The sequence below is a fragment of the Pogona vitticeps genome, chromosome 3 (genome assembly GCF_051106095.1).
Source record: "Pogona vitticeps strain Pit_001003342236 chromosome 3, PviZW2.1, whole genome shotgun sequence".
In the NCBI taxonomy this organism is placed as follows: Eukaryota; Metazoa; Chordata; class Lepidosauria; order Squamata; family Agamidae; genus Pogona; species Pogona vitticeps.
Window position 1 is genome coordinate 5,239,112 of NC_135785.1, and position 18,674 is coordinate 5,257,785.

Below are 18,674 nucleotides of genomic sequence, written 5' to 3' on the forward strand. Positions count from 1 at the left end.
ACACGAGGCACTGTTGCTTAGGGTGGAGGGCTCCTGGTTCAAGTCTCTGTGCCTCCTGAGATGATGGGGGTGGTGGTGCAGGGGGCGCTGGCCACAATGACTTACGAAAGGACTTACGAGAGTTTGGAAGCTGATAAAATGTCGTGCTAATGGCATCCGGTAAAAGACAGGTGGGGGCCCTTGAATTTTTGTTCCTTTCCTCGCTTGGTGTGTGCTGGGACCTCAAGCTGTCCCTTTCACAATGCGGGAAAGTGTGCTTTATCCTTCTTTGAGGAACGGGCCGTCCCCATTAGGTAAGGGACCGTTGGCCCTATTGTTTCCTCAGGGCCTCTTAATCAAGGTGGCCCTACGGGAGAGCCATGTTATGTCAAGAGGAGATATTCCTTCCCATCAATGTTGTAGTTGCCATCAAAGGGTTCACCATCCCAAAGGGGATCAGACACATTCTGGGGTTGTTAAATGAAGCTTCCAGGTAGAGAGGCAGTCTACCTGTGAGGATCACCTGCTGCCGGGGACAAACAAGAGAGGCCATTGACTTCACATGTGTCAAGAGTACCCATTTGCCTGTTCCAGCCAAACGCTGGACTGACTTTTGCAGTCCGTCCGCCTTCCTTCCTTCCTTCCTTCCTTCCTTCCTTCCTTCCTTCCTTCCTTCCTTCCTTCCTTCCTTCCTTCCTTCCTTCCTTCCTTCCATCCATCCATCCATCCATCCATCCATCCATCCATCCTTCCTTCCTTCCTTCCTTCCTTCCTTCCTTCCTTCCTTCCTTCCTTCCTTCCTTCCTTCCTTCCTTCCTTCCTTCCTTCCTTCCTTCCTTCCTTCCTTCCATCCATCCATCCATCCATCCTTCCTTCCTTCCTTCCTTCCTTCCTTCCTTCCTTCCTTCCTTCCTTCCTTCCTTCCTTCCTTCCTTCCTTCCTTCCTTCCTTCCTTCCTTCCTTCCTTCCTTCCTTCCTTCCTCTTATCCATCATCAGCTCCTTCTTCCTTCCTTCCTTCCTTCCTTCCTTCCTTCCTTCCTTCCCCATCTCTCTCTCTCTCTCTCTCTGAGAAAGGCAGGGTAAAAGTATTTTAAATAAATTAAATAATAACTCCTAACCTGTGGGAGAAGAGAATTTTTAGAGACAGGTAAGATCGTACCTACTGAGACTGTTGAAAGAAATTGTACAGAAAGGCGTTTCTGAAGTTGATTTTTAGAGTTTCTAATTTGTTTTGTTAAATAACATTCCTGGTAATGTTTTAAATAATTTCAAACTGTGTGTTTTATTTATTTATTGTTTATTCAAAATATTTATATGCCACTTTTATCCAAAAGGATCCATTCTAAACTGCTTTGAGAGCTCTGGTGATCAGAAAGGAGATAAATGAATGCCTTGGTTAAATAAATGATAAATAAAGATTTGAAAGTGAATGAGAGAGATCCTATGCTTTTGTTAGTTAGGACACTGGTTCTTAACCTTAGTTACTTGGATGTTTTTGAACTGCAACTCCCAGAAACCCCAGCCAGCACAGTTGGTGGTGAAGGCTTCTGGGAGTTGCAGTCCAAAACTCCTGAGTAACCCAAGGTTAAGAACCAGTGAGTTAGGAGATCCACCCTTGGCAATGTGGAGGAGATTCTTGGGAGCCATATTTTCTGTTGAAGGGTCAGACTGAGGCAAATGCACATTTCTTCCTCTTACCCTGATATCTCCGAAGGCATGCACTGTCTTTCAACTCTGTCTGCCAGGGACCTCAAACAGAGAAACGAAGCCATACCGTGCCCCAACCTGCCCAAAGCAAATGGATACCACCTGATTTGTCAAATGTGTATTGTGGCAAGATCCTGTTACAGTAAACAGACCATTTTTTTCCTTTTAAGGGTGCACTGCATCTAGATACAGAATCAGCGTTTTATCTAGTGAAACTCTAAGAGCTGTTTCTCTTCCAGGAGGGCACTCGGGATATCTTCATCGACGGTGTCGTCGCTCGTAACAGAGCGCTGAACGGTGACATCGTGGTGGTCAAGCTGCTTCCAAAAGACCAGTGGAAGGTCAGTGCTCTTGTTGTGTTTGCTTTCAGTTGTCAGTTGGATGTGTGTGTGTTGTTCTTCCAAATTATGTAGGGGTTCCCCCTGCCCCAAAATGGTAGCTATGCAAGTATATCAGCAAGATACAGAGGGGGAAAAAAGCAAGAAAAAAGGAAACAAAAGGCAAAAAACGTTGTGGCAGCTTAAAGACTGACTGCTATATTTTCATGAGAGCTTTTGTGGAGCAGGTCCACTTCGTCAGACATAAGAATGAGACTTATTCTCTTATTTCTGAAGAAGTGGACTTGCTCCACCAATGCTCACATTTAAAAGATTGCAGTTAGTCTTTAAGCTGCCATCACGTTTTTGCCTTTTCTTTTCTTTTGTTTCTTGTTGATATTTGTTGTTGTTTTTGAATTGCTCGCCTAATGTTGCATCCCTTGCCCTCACCTTCCCTCCGCCTTTCCTGACCATTTTTATCCTCCGCCTCTCGCCCATGGTTTTCTGCTTTTGACTTTATTTAGCTCCCTGTGCCTATTCAGAAACGCAGGGACGCCTGGGCCGGAATTCCATTGGAATCCTAGACTGTTCAAGCGGAGTTGAACAGTGGACGACATTCTGTTGTGTCTTTAGTTGTGCCAGGTTTGCACAACCAGTGGCTTGTCCTATTATGTAGTGGGCAGGCTGCAAAAACGGAGAGCTGCTTGCATAGATGCTCTCGTGTGTGCAGTAAAATCCAGCAGGACCCCGTCCTGGATGTTTTTGTAATTTGTGCTTTCTTCCCTTAAAATTAGTAATGGCAAGCTCTTCGACAGAACCCGAAGTCAACTTTTGGACTACCGCTCTTTAAGCCTGAAGAATGAGTTATAACCAATGAAAATTAGGAAGGCAGAATGTACAAACCTCTAAATTTATGCAGCCCTACGCTCAAATGCAATGATTTAGTACTGTTCTGTACTTGCTCGTTTCCCATGTTCTTGCACTCATGCCTTCTCTTCTCTGTAAATGCGAGGGCAGGGAGCAGAGTTTTGTATGTTGAAAAAAAAAAAAGGAAAAGAAATGAAACTTGGACTCTGCTGGAATTTCTCAAAGGCTGTATGAAGGCAGCGTGGTTATACAACCCCCGGGCGTGAACTCCTTCGTTTTCTTTCGGAAACTGCTACGATGCCAACCTGTTGATATAAATTCATCTGCCTTTGGCGTCAGCTTGGAATATATGATTTCCTTGAGCAAATATTTCTTGGAGATACTTAGACGTGAAGGGGGCTGCTTCGGCACGGCAGCCCAGCTTTTGCTGGTCTGGCTGACCCAGGCGCGGTGAGCTCCTCCTGTTCCAAAGCCAAATCCAGCTGTAGCATCATTCCTTCAGGTGGCAGTTTGTGGCCCTGGAGTGGAGTGGGCAGAGCCTTCCAGAGGTTGGGGAATAAGTTAATCCTTTCAACTACAAATCCCAGAATCCCCCCTGATCAGTACTTTGGAACATTCATTCCAACCAGCACAATATTTAAGAGTTTTTAAAGGAAACATTCAGAGACACCCTTCCCTGAGGTTGTAGTGGGATTTGGTTTGACTTTACTTTTACGTCCATTGTGGGTACTTATTAAGTTTAATCTCTTAATCTTTAGTTTTCCGCTTTGTTGATTAGGCTTTTTAGGATGACAGGGGTGATGGGTAGGTTAAATTTATTATTAACCACTCAGAGTAGTGCATGTCCCAAAGTCAGAAATGTATGTATGTATGTATGTATGTATGTATGTATGTATGTATGTATGTATGTATGTATGTATGTATGTATGTATGTATGTATGTATGTATGTATGTATGTATGTATGTATGTATGTATGTATGTATGTATGTATGTATGTATGTATGTATGTATGTATGTAAAGGGACGTTGCGCTGCAGGTTAAACCGTAGATGCCTCTCTGCTGCAAAGTCAGAAGACCAGCCGTCGTAAGATCAAATCCCCACGATGGAGGGAGCTCCCGTCGCTTGTCCCAGCTCCTGCCAACCTAGCCGATCGAAAGCATGTAAAAATGCAAGAAGATAAATAAGCGCCACCTTGGTGGGAAGGTCACGACGTTCTGTATCTAGTTGTGCTGGCCACGTGACCATGGAAACTGTCTATGGACAAAACGCTGGCTCTACGGCTTGGAGACGGGGATGACCACCGCGCCCTAGAGTCAGACATGACTGGACTAAATGTCAAGGGGAATCTTTACCTGCCTGCCTGCCTGCCTGCCTGCCTGCCTGCCTACGTATGTACATACATACGTACGTACGTACGGATGGATGGATGGATGGATGGATGGATGGATGGATGGATGGATGGATGGATGGATGGATGGATGGATGGATGGATGGATGGATGGATGTTCGTTTAGAAATGTTTAGCATGCCTGTTGGATTTGTTCCCCGTGGTCATGTGGATATAATTTCTCTGGGGATCCTAATTGGTAGCTACCTACACTTTTTGCCCAATCTTGTGGCATGTCGGTCATTGTTTGTGGATTGCTCAGTGGTTTAGTCCTCTGGCTGCAAAGCCAGAAGTTGGGGGTTCGATTCCCCCAATGGGCCTCCTTGAGAGGGGCTGAACTTGATGACGGTCCCTTCTAGCTCTGCAGTTCTAAGATGATATGCGATGATTCCTGAGGGTTGCAGAATCTGATATTGTTTCTGGAACCTGGTTTTCTCAAAAACTTGAGTCTTATTAAGAAAGACTTGAGTCTTATTAAGAAAGAGGGAAAACGTAGAAAGGAAACACCCCAAAGCCTTCAGGTGTGTGAGGAGTGGTTGCTTACCAAAATCTCAGAAGTCCATAGTTTGTGTGTGTACATGTGAAAGAGAGGGAGGGAGGGTAAAAAAACCCCACAAAAGTAGCCATGCGATCTGTGCATGGAAACAACATGCATTGTTCTCACAGGAAAAGAAATGAATAGGAAAAAACAAAACAAAGGAAGCATTTAGATTTTCCAAACCCCTTTTTAAACCCATGCAGCCTGTAGGGTTCTACAGAAAGAATACGTTTCCCAGTAGTGGTTAAACTGCAGTACAGTGGTGCCTCGCTTAGCGATCGCTCCATTGAGAGATGAAATCGCTTAGCGATGGGGTTTTGGCCATCGCCAGAGCGATCGCTTAGCGATGGCCCCTATGGGGAAAAATCGCTTTGCGATGATCGCGGGGAAGTGATCATGGCAAAGTGACCCTTTTTGCATAGCTGATCGGTGGTTCCAAAATGGCTTCCCGCTGTTTTGCCTCGCTTTAGAGGCACCGAAAATGGCCGCCCCTATTGAGGATCTTCGCATAAGGTCAGTTTTTAAGCCCATAGGAACACATTAAACATGTTTTAATGCGTTTCTTTGGGCTTTTTAAAATCGCTTAGCAATGTTTTTCTTGGAACGGATTAACGTCGCTAAGCAAGGCACCACTGTACTGCAGTCAGGACTCTGCTCACAATCTGAGTTTGATTCTGACGGGCTGAGGTAGATGGCTTGAGGTTCACTCAGCCTTCCCTTCATCCGAGGTTGTTCAGTTGAATACTTAGCTTGTGGGGGATGCAATATGTAGGCTGTGTAACTAAACCGTAAACCTCCCAGAGAGTGCCTTAAGGGTTAGGAGGCAGTATACGAGCAGCACACTTTGTTTTTTCATTGGGGGAGGAACCTCGGGGTATCCCCCCTCCCCATCTGTAAAGCCACAACTCAGATGAAATTAGGGGGAACATTTAAGGGATTTCAGAATGGATTATGCAAGGCAGGGATCATGCAAACATGCATAATATATACAGGTTGTAGTTTTCCTTGGCGCAGGACGTAATTTGATGTTTATTTTGGTGCCGTCTTCCATGTGCGCTTGTTGTCTTGGCCCCTTTGTGCAGCCTTATGCTTTTACAGTGGTTTTTTGACGGCTGGAGCAGTTCCCTCTTGCTTCCTCTGCTCGGGAGTTGTCTATACATTGTTCTGACCTTTATGCTGTGATTGTGCGCTGGAAGAGAACGCTCTGCTGTTGGGTTGGCCAAAGGTTTCGCTCAAGGGAAGCCTCATGGACTGGCTCGGACCCTGTGTTCCCTCCGTCTGATGCTTGCCCGCTCTTGCGTCTTGTCTCCTGGAGCCTAATTGCTTAGAAACTCTTGTTTGGGCGCCTTGTGTGTTGCTGCTTCAGATGTCCTGTAAACGCTGGAATCTCATCTTGAGGTTAGCAACCAAACATTTGCTAATTGGTAATTCCCAAGAGGGAAGTGAGAGTTGCTTCCTTAAGCGGTCCCATGTGTTGAACTGCTAATCCCATCGTGAGAGAGCGGCGAGCTAGCCTGCCTGCGGCAATGGGTTTGCTCAGACAGAACGGAATATTATTAGGCTTGAGTTACACCGATTTCAAAGCCTTCCTCTTTTGAACCACAAACGGAAATGTGGATGGGTGTAACTGATCTGCAAACAAGGGGCATGCCAATGCAATATTTGATCTACTATGGTTTGCTTCCCGCGTCCCCACTTGCTTGTACGGATGGTGCCTGAAAGTGCAACAGATTGTTCTGCTCGTTTCCTTTAACAGCCAACTCTTCTTGCAACGACCGTTTGATCGCCCTCCCTTTCCAAGCCTTTCCCTAAACAGGGACACATGACGCTAGATTGTTGTTAATCCAATTTTTTACATAACGGCTGTCATTCTGAGCTATCAGCATCTTGGGTTCTTATGGAACTAATTTTTCTTAGAATTGTTTTGCTTTTCCCAGTGTGGAAGCTTGAGACAGATTAATGAGCACGTTAACTGTATTGTCTGAGTGCTCAGGAATGTGTGTTGTATGGATGAAAGTCAGGTTACCTGTTATTGCAGTGAAATCTATCCAAACTGTAGTTGCAGCGTTTTGGAGCATTTCAGTCTGCTGGAGAATAAGAGTTTGTGAAACTGACATCCCTGAGTTTATGATTGTTCATTCATTCATTTATTTAAAACATTCCCCCCCACCCACCGCTTTTTTCCTTAAAAGCAACACCATAAACACATTCAAGGCAGTAAGGAGGAACCATCCATTTAAAAATTTCAGTCAGTAAAAATGAAATTGCAGTGATCTTTCTCATAGAACAGCTTGTTAAGATTCAATAAATTAATAAATAATTGGATCTGAAATATGAAAGTACAGTATAGATAGAAGTGTGTGAAGGTCCAAAGGAATGGAGAAAGTGGTAACAATAGATAGTCTGTAAAAATTGTTAGATCGTTTACTTACATGGTTTCCGTTTTTAACATACAATTAAATAAGTGGATGTAAGAATACTCTTTCTTTCTCTGGTATTTTACCCTTTACCCATCCTTATTCCTTCCTTCCTTATTCTCTTGTACCCACAACCCCAACCCTTACCCTTATTGAAAATGAATAAAAACTTTATAAAGAAAAAGATTCAATACAACTTCAAGAAGTGCTTTGCATATTAAACACACCACACACAAATATATTTTTAAGACTCTACTTTAAATGAGCTCAGCTAACTTCCGTAAATGAATTCCTTCCATCATCATCGTCATCATCATCGTCATCATCATCATCATTATCATCATAGAACAGGGAGGAAAAATCAATAGTCTTTTATTCATGGATAACGTAAAGCTATATGCAAAAAGTTCCACGGAGATAGAATTACTATTAAACAGAGTGCAAATATTTAGTGAAGATATCCAAATGAAATTTGGACTTGACAACTGTGCAGCTCTGTCTATGCACTGTGGCAAGATCCAAAAATTAGATGGAATAGAGTTATCTATCAGGGACCTCCTATCAACTCCTACCAAGTCTCTTCAGACTGAAGAAGCTCATTGGAGGAGGAGCGAAACATTTCAACCGGATAAGAAAGAAATCCAGTTGCCGGTACTCAACATCCAGATAACCTCACCTGGAGGACTGAGAAGCTTCACAGAAATATTTAGGAGATTGTGACAGGGAGGGAGTCCTTTTGATAGTTTGCTTAGCACGGAAGTGTGTTTGCATTGACCTCTCTAGGTGACACTAAGAAAGCAAACCAAGAGATCCCTCTAGCCATCAGATGGGAAAGTATGTCGCATAATGTTAAAAGCAAGCAAGCAGAGCGTATCTTGTTCAGTTTATTATTGGAAGATTATTGTCTCTTCTTTTAATCAGATCACTCAGAGGTGAATACAGTGGGATCTACTGATCCATGCATAAACCACAAAGCTCAGGACTCGGTCACTCTTGTCTCATGGATGACATTCAGGGAAAGTTAGCCCTTTTGCTCTCGGTTTCCAGGTCAATTTATGCATACAGTTGATTTGTATGCATAAATTGTTGGTGGTGGCAGTGAAGAGAAGCTGGGTTTCTTTGACCTGAGGCTTCTTATAACCTTACCTTTTAAAAAAACAAAACAGGAAGAAAAACAGGCGGCAATTAGAATGAAAAGATGTGGAGTCATAATACATTCTACAGTGGTGCCTCGCATTACGATGTTAATTCGTTCCAGCGAAATCACTGTAGAACGAAAACGTCGTAAAGCGAAAATAAAAAAGCCATTGAAACGCATTAAAACCTGGTTAATGCGTTCCAATTGGCTAAGAACTCAACGTCCAGCAAAGATCCTCCATAGGGGCGGCCATTTTGGGTGCCTGTGAAGCAAAAAAATGGCTCCTAAACACAGCGGGGAGCCATTTTGAGCACCCGGTGGCCATTTTGAAAACCCGACGATCAGCTGTTTTGATTGTCGGGAAACGAAAATCGGTTCCCGAAACAGGGAACCGATCATCGCGCAGTGAAATTCCCCCATTCAAAACGTCGTTTTGTGATCACTTTTGCAATCGCAAAAACCTCGTCGTAATACGGATTTGTCGTTAAACGGAGCGCCCGTCTTGTGAGGCACCACTGTATATTTCTCAACGTTTTAAGAGTTGAGGTGGAAAGGATGCTAAATCTTTGTTATTGGACTGTCTCTGCGAGGCTTCCCAATGAGGGATTTTCATTTCATGCGATATCCTTTGCCTCCAGGCTAGAGTGAGAAAAGGAGTGCCATTTTCTCACTAAGGTTTGCATAACATGTACAAACGGTGCAAGACGAGGGTGTTTCTTCTTGGAAATGCAAAACTATGGAGGGCGCAGCATATGCACCTATGCGCTAGAAGCTCAGAGCAAGGGTCAACCATTAAGAGAGACTAAGGTCCCCTCTGGTGCTTCTCATCCTTCAGCATCCATGGAATAATGCAGCGGCCATACTTATTTTGTGTAAGTTGCATTATTGTTTGTTAAAGCCACTTTGAACTTTTTGTGTGTGCCATTGTGCTTATATTGTGCAAAAAAAATCATCTCGTTGTCTTTTCTTGTTGAGGGTTCCTTAACAAACCTTTCTTCCTGATGGGCTTTGGATAACCGCTTTCTCAGTGAAAGTGAACTTTCCCACTCACTTGGTAAAAATTATGCTTTTAATTGTCCATCCTCTTAAGAAAGGGCTTCCCTCACAGCTTGAGAATGCATGGTTTCAAAGAAGCCACTTATGATTGTCTTTCCTTTTGGCTGGCATTGAAGACTTCTTGCTGAGGTGGGCTTATAAAATCTCTCATTCTTAACCATCCAGATGGTCTGCCTTCCTGTTCCTTGATAATCATTTATTTTGAAGGTTCAGAATACTTTCCAAGTGCTTTCCCAGGGCAAGGGTGTGACAAGCTACATTAAAACACACTTCCCCTTTGTCTCCTTTATTAACTAGGAAGTGGGCTGGGTCATCTTCTCAAATGGAGGTTAACAAGAGTAGATAGCCCACAGTTGGGAGGTTAACAGATAGATAACCTAAGTTCACATGGTTAATCAGTTCATCCCAGCAGGCAGTCAAAATGGGTGTGTTGTCTAGGGCTGTCTTCACAGAGTGACACTTCTTAAGAAGCTCCAAAATCTATGAATGTGTTAGGGATATTTCATGCATCCCATTTTCACACATCTTAACACAGTACAATGGTGCCTCGCATAACGAGCGCACCGTTTAACGACGAATTTGCATAGTGACGCGTTTTTTGCGATCGCTAATGCAATCGCATTGCGATGATCTAAATAGCCGAAAATCGCATTGCGGTGATCGGTGTTTCACTTGTTTTTTTAAACAGCTGATCGGCGGTTCCAAAATGGGCACCCGCAGCATTTTCACGCACTGCCCTCGCTTACCGAGGCGGCGAAAATGGCAGCGCTATGGAGGATCTTCGCTCAACGTTGAGTTCCCCCCTATAGGAACGCATTAAATGGAGTTTAATGCATTACTATGGGGTTTTTCTTTCTGTTTAGTGACGATTCCGGATAGCGACGTTAATCCTGGAATGTCGCTATGCGGGGCACCATTGTAGTTCACTCCTACGTTTGCTAGAAGTATTGCCAGATTTCGTGAGTAAATGGGCTTTGGCTAGGCTATGCTTTGCTTGGTTTTACATTGTCCTTCCTTTCCCTTTTGTTCTACTTTTCTCTCTGCTATTCCCCCCTTGCTTGTATGTTTGCAAAAATATATATATATATATATATATATAATTTTGGAAAAAAAAGCCAATAAAAATTGTGGAAAGTGTGAGTCAGGTTTTTTTTTAATTGGGACATGATAGAACTCCTGATAATTGCATATTTCGGATTATGGTGATATTCGCCAGCTAAGATGAGGTTGTCTAAAGAGGACTCTATCCGTGAAGGCTAATTGGACCCCCACTGCCTGCCGCCAGCTTGTTCATTGGGCAGCGATTTGTTGATCAGGTCAGTTCAAGCAGTCTAGCTGTCATGGAGGCAAACCCCTTACTGGTTCGGGAAAGTGAAATCAAATCCAAGTTGTCCCCATACATCGTTTGCTCCATAAATATGGTGGACCGAATTTGACTTCAGTGTCATCTTGATTGGATTTCATCTTTTCATACCATATCTGGTCAAATGAGCGGTTCATTTGGGAGGCTCCAGGTTAGCGGTGAAGTTTCCAAATCACCGCAAAAGCAGATGGGCAGGCTTTGCATGGTTACAAGATCTGTGAGGTGCAGATGGAAAACCGCTATAGCTCGTGTCTGAGGTCATCCCTTTCCATGGGTTGTATCCCATCAGCCGGGCAGCTGTGACGGAGTTTCAGCCTAGGTGTGGTGCCAACTGTAACCTAAATAAAGGAAAGGCAGGGACAACGGAAGCAGACCTTGTCAGGGTTGGGTTTTGCTTCTTTTACAGTAACTTCCTTGGAACATTTTGGCCCCAGAGCAAACATTGTTCTTTTTTTTTCTTCTCACTCTAGCTACTGCAAAATGATTTTACATTTCTTCCTATTTCCTCCTTATCTTTGAAGTGTCCTTGATTAGTCAACAGTGAGCCTTTTAGTCAAAACCACTTAACCTTGGGATTGGCTTCAGTATCTGGCTGAAGTGGCTCTTATAATTGCCTGTGTGGCTGTCTGGCCTACGACACCCATACCGCTGAGCGATGCTTCTTGCATCGTCTCTTTTCTTTCTTTCAGAAATCAAGATAATTCCATGATCCATGTGTAAATGACATTTACTTAAAGTGAAAGAACAGGGTGCACCTTCTGAGCAATTTTTTTTTTCAGAACACAAAAATACATTCCTGGGTATTCCATTCTCTTTTCATTTCAACAGCCCTGGTTTAGGTGGGAAAAGTTGTGTTGTTGTTGAACTAGTGGGAGTCAAAAAGCCCTACAGATCTGCTGCAAATCATCTGATGGACCCACCAGTTAATACAAAACCTAATTTTTGTGTGTTCTTGTTGTTTAATCATTAAGTCGCGTCCTACTCTTTGCGACCCCATGGACCAGAGCACGCCAGGCCCTCCTATCTTCCACTGCCTCCTAGAGTTGGGTCAAATTCATGTTTGTAGCTTCGATGACACTGTCCAACCATCTCGTCCTCTGTCGTCCCCTTCTCCTCTTGCCTTCACACTTTCCCAACATCAGGGTCTTTTCCGGGGAGTCTTCTCTTCTCATGAGATGGCCAAAGTCTTGGAGCCTCGGCTTCAGGATCTGACCTTCCAGTGAGCACTCAGGGTTGATTTCCTTTAGAATTGATAGGTTTGTTCTCTTTGCAGTCCAGAGGACTCTCAAGAGCCTCCACCACTGCAATTCAAAAGCATTGATTCTTCGGCAGTCAACTTTCTTTATGGTCTAGCTCTCACTTCCATACAACCTTTGTGTAGCTCTGTTTTAAAGGACTATGTGTGTCGTGTAGAATTTGCTGTAATTTGCCCTGAGCATGCATATATTCTCCCCCCCTTTCAAGGATCCAAATGGCATGTTAAACATTTCCAAACTGGTGTGTGAAAAAACAAAACAAAACCATAATTAAAATACAGTATAAGTAAAACCAAATAGTGGCTTATAATAATGATCACCGTGTACCATCAAGTCCGATCTGACTTATATTGACCCATTTTAGGGTTTTCCAGGTAAAGAATACTTAGAAATACGTAGTTGACCATTCCCTAATTCTTGGGGCATCCTGGGGCCTGTGTGGGGGCCACACAGATTGACCGTTCCCTTAGGAGGCACAGTGAAGAATTGAACTCCCAGCTTCTGGGTCCTCAGCCAGAGACCTAAATTACTAAGCTGTCCAGCCAATTAAATAGTGGCATACAATTAGATAATAAACTGATTAAAAAACAAACAAACCAACCCCAACAGCATATATCATAATCCTGCAGGTAAAGCTATGCACCTTTACATCCATTGAAACAATAAAGGTGTGTGATGGGCTTTTTAGTGAAAAGGATTCTGTCAATAAGACGTCACCACTCAAAAAACTTGCTCTTCTTCCTTTGCCATCTTGTCTCAACTTCGAAAATCAAAGGGTGGCACCTGAGAAGGAATTCTGGAGACTTTGATTTTACATGCAGTTAAATAGATCTCTGCTCCATCAAATTTGGATCTCTCTGGTTTTTTAAAGAGATGTGTCACACAGGAATGATGTGGACCTTTGCTTATGTCATTCTTAGAAGCAAGAAAGAAAAAGGGCAAAGTTAATTCTCCCCATGGGCTGAGATTATGAGAATTTTGTTTCCTTTTTAAAAAATCTTTCAAGACTACTTTTTATTTATTTATTTTTGCAACTATTTTGTAGGATGTTTGTGTTTTTTGCTCAAGAAACCCCCTATTGTGTGCAGAAATACCCCAGGGTTGGGGTCTTTTTTTGCTGTCTAATGCTGCTGCTAATGAAAAATGTGCTGGTTTTCTGTTGTTCTTTGCAGCAGTGAGAAATCTTGCAATGACTGACAGGTTTTTTTTTTCAACGAGATGTGCAAAGACAGCCTTTTTCATCAAGGATAACCTTCAGGAGAGTTCACTCCATCCTTATCAGACAATACAGTACTCTATAGAGAGGATCATGGGGTGCAGGGGGTGAGTTTTCCTTTTCACTTCTCCTAGCAGTTATGTCTTCGGTACTCATTCAAAGTCTAGATAAAAATTTTATCTGCTTCAACTGAGCTTCTGCCGAGAGAGGACAGAGTCTTGGCCTAAGATTCTCAATCTGAAAGATGGAGCTAAGCGTGGCCAGTTGGTCCGGAGTGATCCTGGAAAGATTTGCAGAGACATTGCAAGAGGCCCTAAATAGTGGGAAGTGGGAAGGATGAGTATTAGCAAGTAGATGGCTGATAGTAGACGTTGTAGGGCACTGAAATCAAGACCTTGCAGAAATTCCAGGAAGAGCAGATGATGTTCTAATGGCTTAGTTAAGATTTGCCCCTTCAAGTGTTGGGAGAGGCCCGAGGAATTTCAAGCCTATTCTCCATACCCGTGAACTGCAATTTTACAATTTATTTTATTTATTTATTTATTTATTTAATTTATATCCCGCCTATCTGGTTGGATCAGGACCACTACAAAAAGATGTAGGTAACTTTTCTGTTCTACAGTCTCTGGACATCCATTAGTGTTGCCTTCTTCTTCTTCTGCTCTTAAGGGGGAGGGCATTTATAAATTAGGGATGTTCTTTTGATGGCTTGTCCTCTGACAGGGAAGGTGGAGAAGTTCTGTTCCTAGGGTGTTCAGAATAGCTCTCGTGAGAAGAAGATTTCCAAGTTGAACCCTGTTTTTGAAGTCATTCTGCAGATTGCATCTTGGGCCAGCATGAGAAACAAGGTACCTTTGAGTCTTGGGGTTTTTAACCTTAAAGTCCCTGATTTGATATACTTGGCGGACTGGAGGAATAAGCTGCAGAAAATGCAATGGATTCAGCATGAGATCATCTCGTTTTACAAATTTTACTGTCTTTGGTCTTAAAAAAAAGCTCTGAAGGCACCCTACAGACTTTTCAAAGAATAAAAAACAATCAAAACAGATAAAATCATATTTAGCTGAAAAAAATAATAAAATCTTATAAACCAACCCCCTTGCTTAAGCCATTAAAAGTAAGCAAATACATTGAAAACCATGAACATCAACAAAGGATACAGTTAAAACAATACCACAGGGCAGGGTAAACATCATCTGCCAGTCTAAACATATGTGTTTTTACTCCTTTCTTAAAATTAGTCTGAATGGAATCAATGTGGCAGGGAGTGAATTGCATCGTTTGGGAGACACACAGGCCCCAAGCTAGTTGGGTCTTTAAATGTTAGAACCAACACCTTGAATTGGGCCCAGTAAGTAATTGGCCATTGTTTAAAAATATTGGGGTCATATGATTATGATATCATTCCTCTCATTCCGCTTCCCTTTTTCCTTTCTCTAGTATTGCACTGATACCCTCTGGCGTGGGTATTTGAGCAAATTAAAATAAGACTGAAAGTTTGCTGCACTGTTTGTTGTTGTTGTTGAGCTTCTTTGAGCTTAGAGTGAATGTGGGGTTCTTAGAGACTTTCTTCTGCTGTGTTGGATCACAGGTTGCATTTAGTGCAGTGGTTCCCAACTTCGAGGCTCCATGTGCTGCTGAATTCCCAGGCAACATGAACGAGGGTCAGGGAACTACTCCATGAGCATCTCTTCTTGGCCATCCCCGAATGCAGGACCTGTAATAATGGGCTCAAGCTACAGGAAGCCATATTTAGGTTGAATATCAGGGGGAAAAACCCTCTTAACTGTTAGAGCAGTACGCCAGAACCAGTTGCCTCGGGAGGTGGTGAGCACTCCAGCACTGGAGGCTTTCAGGAGAAAATTGGATAGCCAGATCTGCTTTGATTTGCTTTCCTGCCTTGAGCAGTGGCTTGGTCTCATTGGCTTATAGCAGTGACGGCTGACCTTTCTGAGCCAAAGTGCCCAAACTGGGGGGGAAAACCCCCCCCACACCAAAAAACCCAGTGGGTGGCAAGCAGTGGTGGCAGCAGAAGCGGAGGTGGCGGTGGAAGGGGAAATCTTGGACACGGAGGTGCCTCCAGACTCCACTCTGGATCCTCCTCCAATTGTGCCCAATCCCTGACAGTGCCAGCTGCTCTGAATCCTGGCCCTCCGCCTGTCGGGGTGCTAGCACTGCAGCTGCAGCCTCCTCGTCAGAACTGGCTGCCAGGGGTAGCAATCCGGCGACTTATGGCTTGCATGCCCGCAGAGAGGGCTCTGCGTGGCAGCTGTGGCTCGCGTGCCATAGGTTCACCATCGCTGATCTAGAGGGGCCCTTCCAGCTCAATTTTTCTATGACGCTATGATCTGGGGATCCAAGGTTAGGAACCAAGGGTATGCTGGAGAACTCTTCAGACTCTTTCACGGTGCTCCTGCCCTTGTTTAGCCAGCAGTGTCGAGAACTGAAGGTGGTCGTGTTCCGTTACCTGCTGAGCCTGTGCTCTTCCAGAGAGATGTGAGTCCTGCACACGACTTCTGCAGACGCAGTTGGTTCTTTCTCCTCCCTCCCTGTCTTGTGTCAAGTCAACAGGTTTCCTTCACCTCCTTTTGTTTTGTTTTGTTTTTTCGGAATGCTCCTCTTGGCAGGCTGCTAAAACAAGCAGATGTGGCTGATGGCATGGTGGAATTGCGCCATGGCTCCTTTTCTTTCTGATATCGGGAACTGAGTACCATGACGTGCTTCTTGCCAATTGTAATTTCAATGCTTTTTAGGTAGACAAACATTTCAAACCACAGCAGCTGTCGCAATAATTTCCTTCTGAGTTCTTCCAACCTCGCTTCCTTGACCTGTCAGCAGTGGCCGTGCAGGGGGACGTCATTAAAACCTGAGAAGAGTCGTGCTACATAAAACCAAAGTTCTATATGTGGCGGTGTTGTGTTTGCTGCTGTCATCCTCCTCCGAGAAACTCTCAAGGAAGACATGAAGGAAACAGCCTCCTCTGTTGCTGCTCCTGGCTGGCCACTGTTCAGTCGCTTTACTGCAAAGGTGGGCCACCTGGTGCCCTCCAAACACTTTGAATTATGACTCTCATCGATCTAGCCACCGTGGGTAGATCTGAGTATATTGAAATCTGTAGATCAAAACAACTGGAAAACACTAGGTTGCCTTTCCCTTCCCTGGCATATAGATGTCATGATTAGGAGACACCGGTAGATCTTCCCTTCACGAGCTATCTTTTCAGAGATTTCCTCCAAGATTTGAAATTAAGGTAGAGTGGAAGTGGAGGAACTGATCAGCAAGAGGCTGGGAGGGCCATGCTTAATGTCTGGCGGTCATTTAAAATGAAACCAACCTCTAAGGAAGCGAGGAGCATTAATGAGTTGAAAACCACATTGGAAAACTTGTGAAAAATGAGGCATGGGTGAGATTGATGGCAGAGAACAAATAAAACCACCAGCAGCTGTGGAACAAGTGTCGTGCCATCATAGAATTGTAGAGATAGAAGGGATCCTGAGCATCATCAAATCACTAATTTAATGAGTGTTCCCCCCATGCTTTCTCACCCAAGTGAGGTAGTGACTTGAGGGACCTTGTCAAAAACCTGGCTGAAATTAAGATACACTACGTCCACTGCATTCCCCTTATCTACTGATAAGCATGTGACTCTTATCAGAAACGTGAGAAGATGAGAATGGCATGACTTTTTTTTTTTTTGAGAAACATTTGCTTAGTCTTATGAATTAATGGTTGAAATCCTGTTGCTTAGTGTAGTAAGTTGCACTAGAGTAGGTCACTGAATCAGTTTTTATTTGGTGTCTCGTCTCATCCATAAGTTCCGTTGAGTCATAAGGACGTACTCCGCCTATGGCTTATACTTTAGTGTAATAAGTTGCAACAGAGTAGCAATGCTGCTTGCCCGAGGTTGGTCACGATTCTCTTTTTGCAAGAAAAAAGAGGTGAAGTAGTTCAACAGATCTGCCTTCCCTCTGTCGCCTCTTAGTAATTCTGCGTCCTCTCCATGACACTGGCCGACTGTTTCCTCCTTCTTCCTTGTATAGCTGAAAAATCCCTTGGGTTTTCTTTTTCTTTTCTTTCTTTTTTTTACCTCTCTTGCAAGCCTAAACTTTAGTCTTCCTAATCTTCTCTCGACAAATATTAACTCTCTCTTCCTCCTTTTCCTTGGTGAATTGCCCCTTCCCTAAGCATTTTATTCTTAAGAAACTTCCATCTGTCGTGGACTCCCTTTTCTTTGAGTATTTCTGATCACAGGATTTCACCCAGGTGTTTTTTTTTAACTTATTGACTTTCCCTTTCCTCAAGTCCAGAACTCATGTTCTGCTATTCTTAGCTTTTCCTTTTCCTAGAATAACCAGTCCCAAGACTTACACCTGAAATTCCCACTTTTTCCATCTCATTGACCTTGAGATGTGTGTATCCATGGTTGACTTCCTTGCTTATTCGGAGTGGCTGAGAATTGGTTTTCATCAATGTTTCAGATGGGTCTATTGGGATGTCCCCGGAGCCTGCCATGATTTTACCTGATATAGTACCTGATGCTTCATTCTTAACTTAATTTAGGCATCTGGCTGTGGCCCCAGAGGTTGGGGGTTTGATTCCCCATGGTGTCTCTTTCACAAAGGCTAGATCTGATGATCCATAGGGTCCCTTCCAGCTGTGTATTCCTAAGATTATATTATTATTTTGGGTGAAATTAAGATAATGATGATCACGATGATGACAACGACAATGATAGAAAACGACCAAGTTAAGATCTTGTGGGATTTTCGGATTCCAACAGACATACACTTTGAGGATAATATTTATTTGTTTATTTAAAATATTTTGACTCTGCCTTTCTGCTTAAGAACCTCAGACACAAGAGTAATAATAATAGAAGAAAGAAATGCCTGGATAATTGACATTGCAATTTCAAGGGATGCCAATGGATAAAGGATAAAGAATTGGAAATATTAACAAAATACAGAGATGTGACAATAGAAGTAACTTGCTTGTGGATGAAATGCATTTAAGTGGTCTTCATCGTCAGTGAGGCATTAAGAACAGTGCTGAGGAATTTTACAAAATATTATAGTCAGCTGCAGATCTCTGAAATAACACGATCAGAGTTCGGCAATATTAGGAACAACATGCATATTACAGTGATATTTAGCTGATCCTTTTTGGTTAAAACTTGTATTGGTCAAAGACTGTGACTTGTATTTTTTAATTAACAACAACTAAGAGGAGATTGTGTAGTTTTGGAAGTCTCATGCATGTGTTTCTGTGATGTGACAGTGTCACCCTGTTCTTCCTTGCCTTTATGGACTCCCCAGTCCAAGCTCCAGAGAAGATCGAGAGTTTTGAAGAACTTGAAGAAATTGCCTGTTGAATAAATGGCAACTATTGCTAGATGACAAAAGAGCGTGGGCAGGTGAACACACGATTTC

General features: G+C 43.3%; 1 protein-coding gene across 1 annotated transcript in view; it reads left to right on the plus strand.

Moving 5' to 3' along the window:
- DIS3L2 (DIS3 like 3'-5' exoribonuclease 2) overlaps window positions 1–18,674 on the plus strand; it is a 293,641-nt gene that overhangs the window by 53,728 nt on the left and 221,239 nt on the right. Inside the window, exon 6 of the mRNA XM_020813964.3 lies at window positions 1,927–2,028. Coding sequence (XP_020669623.3) covers window positions 1,927–2,028 — 102 coding nt within the window. The remainder of the gene's footprint in view (window positions 1–1,926; window positions 2,029–18,674) is intronic.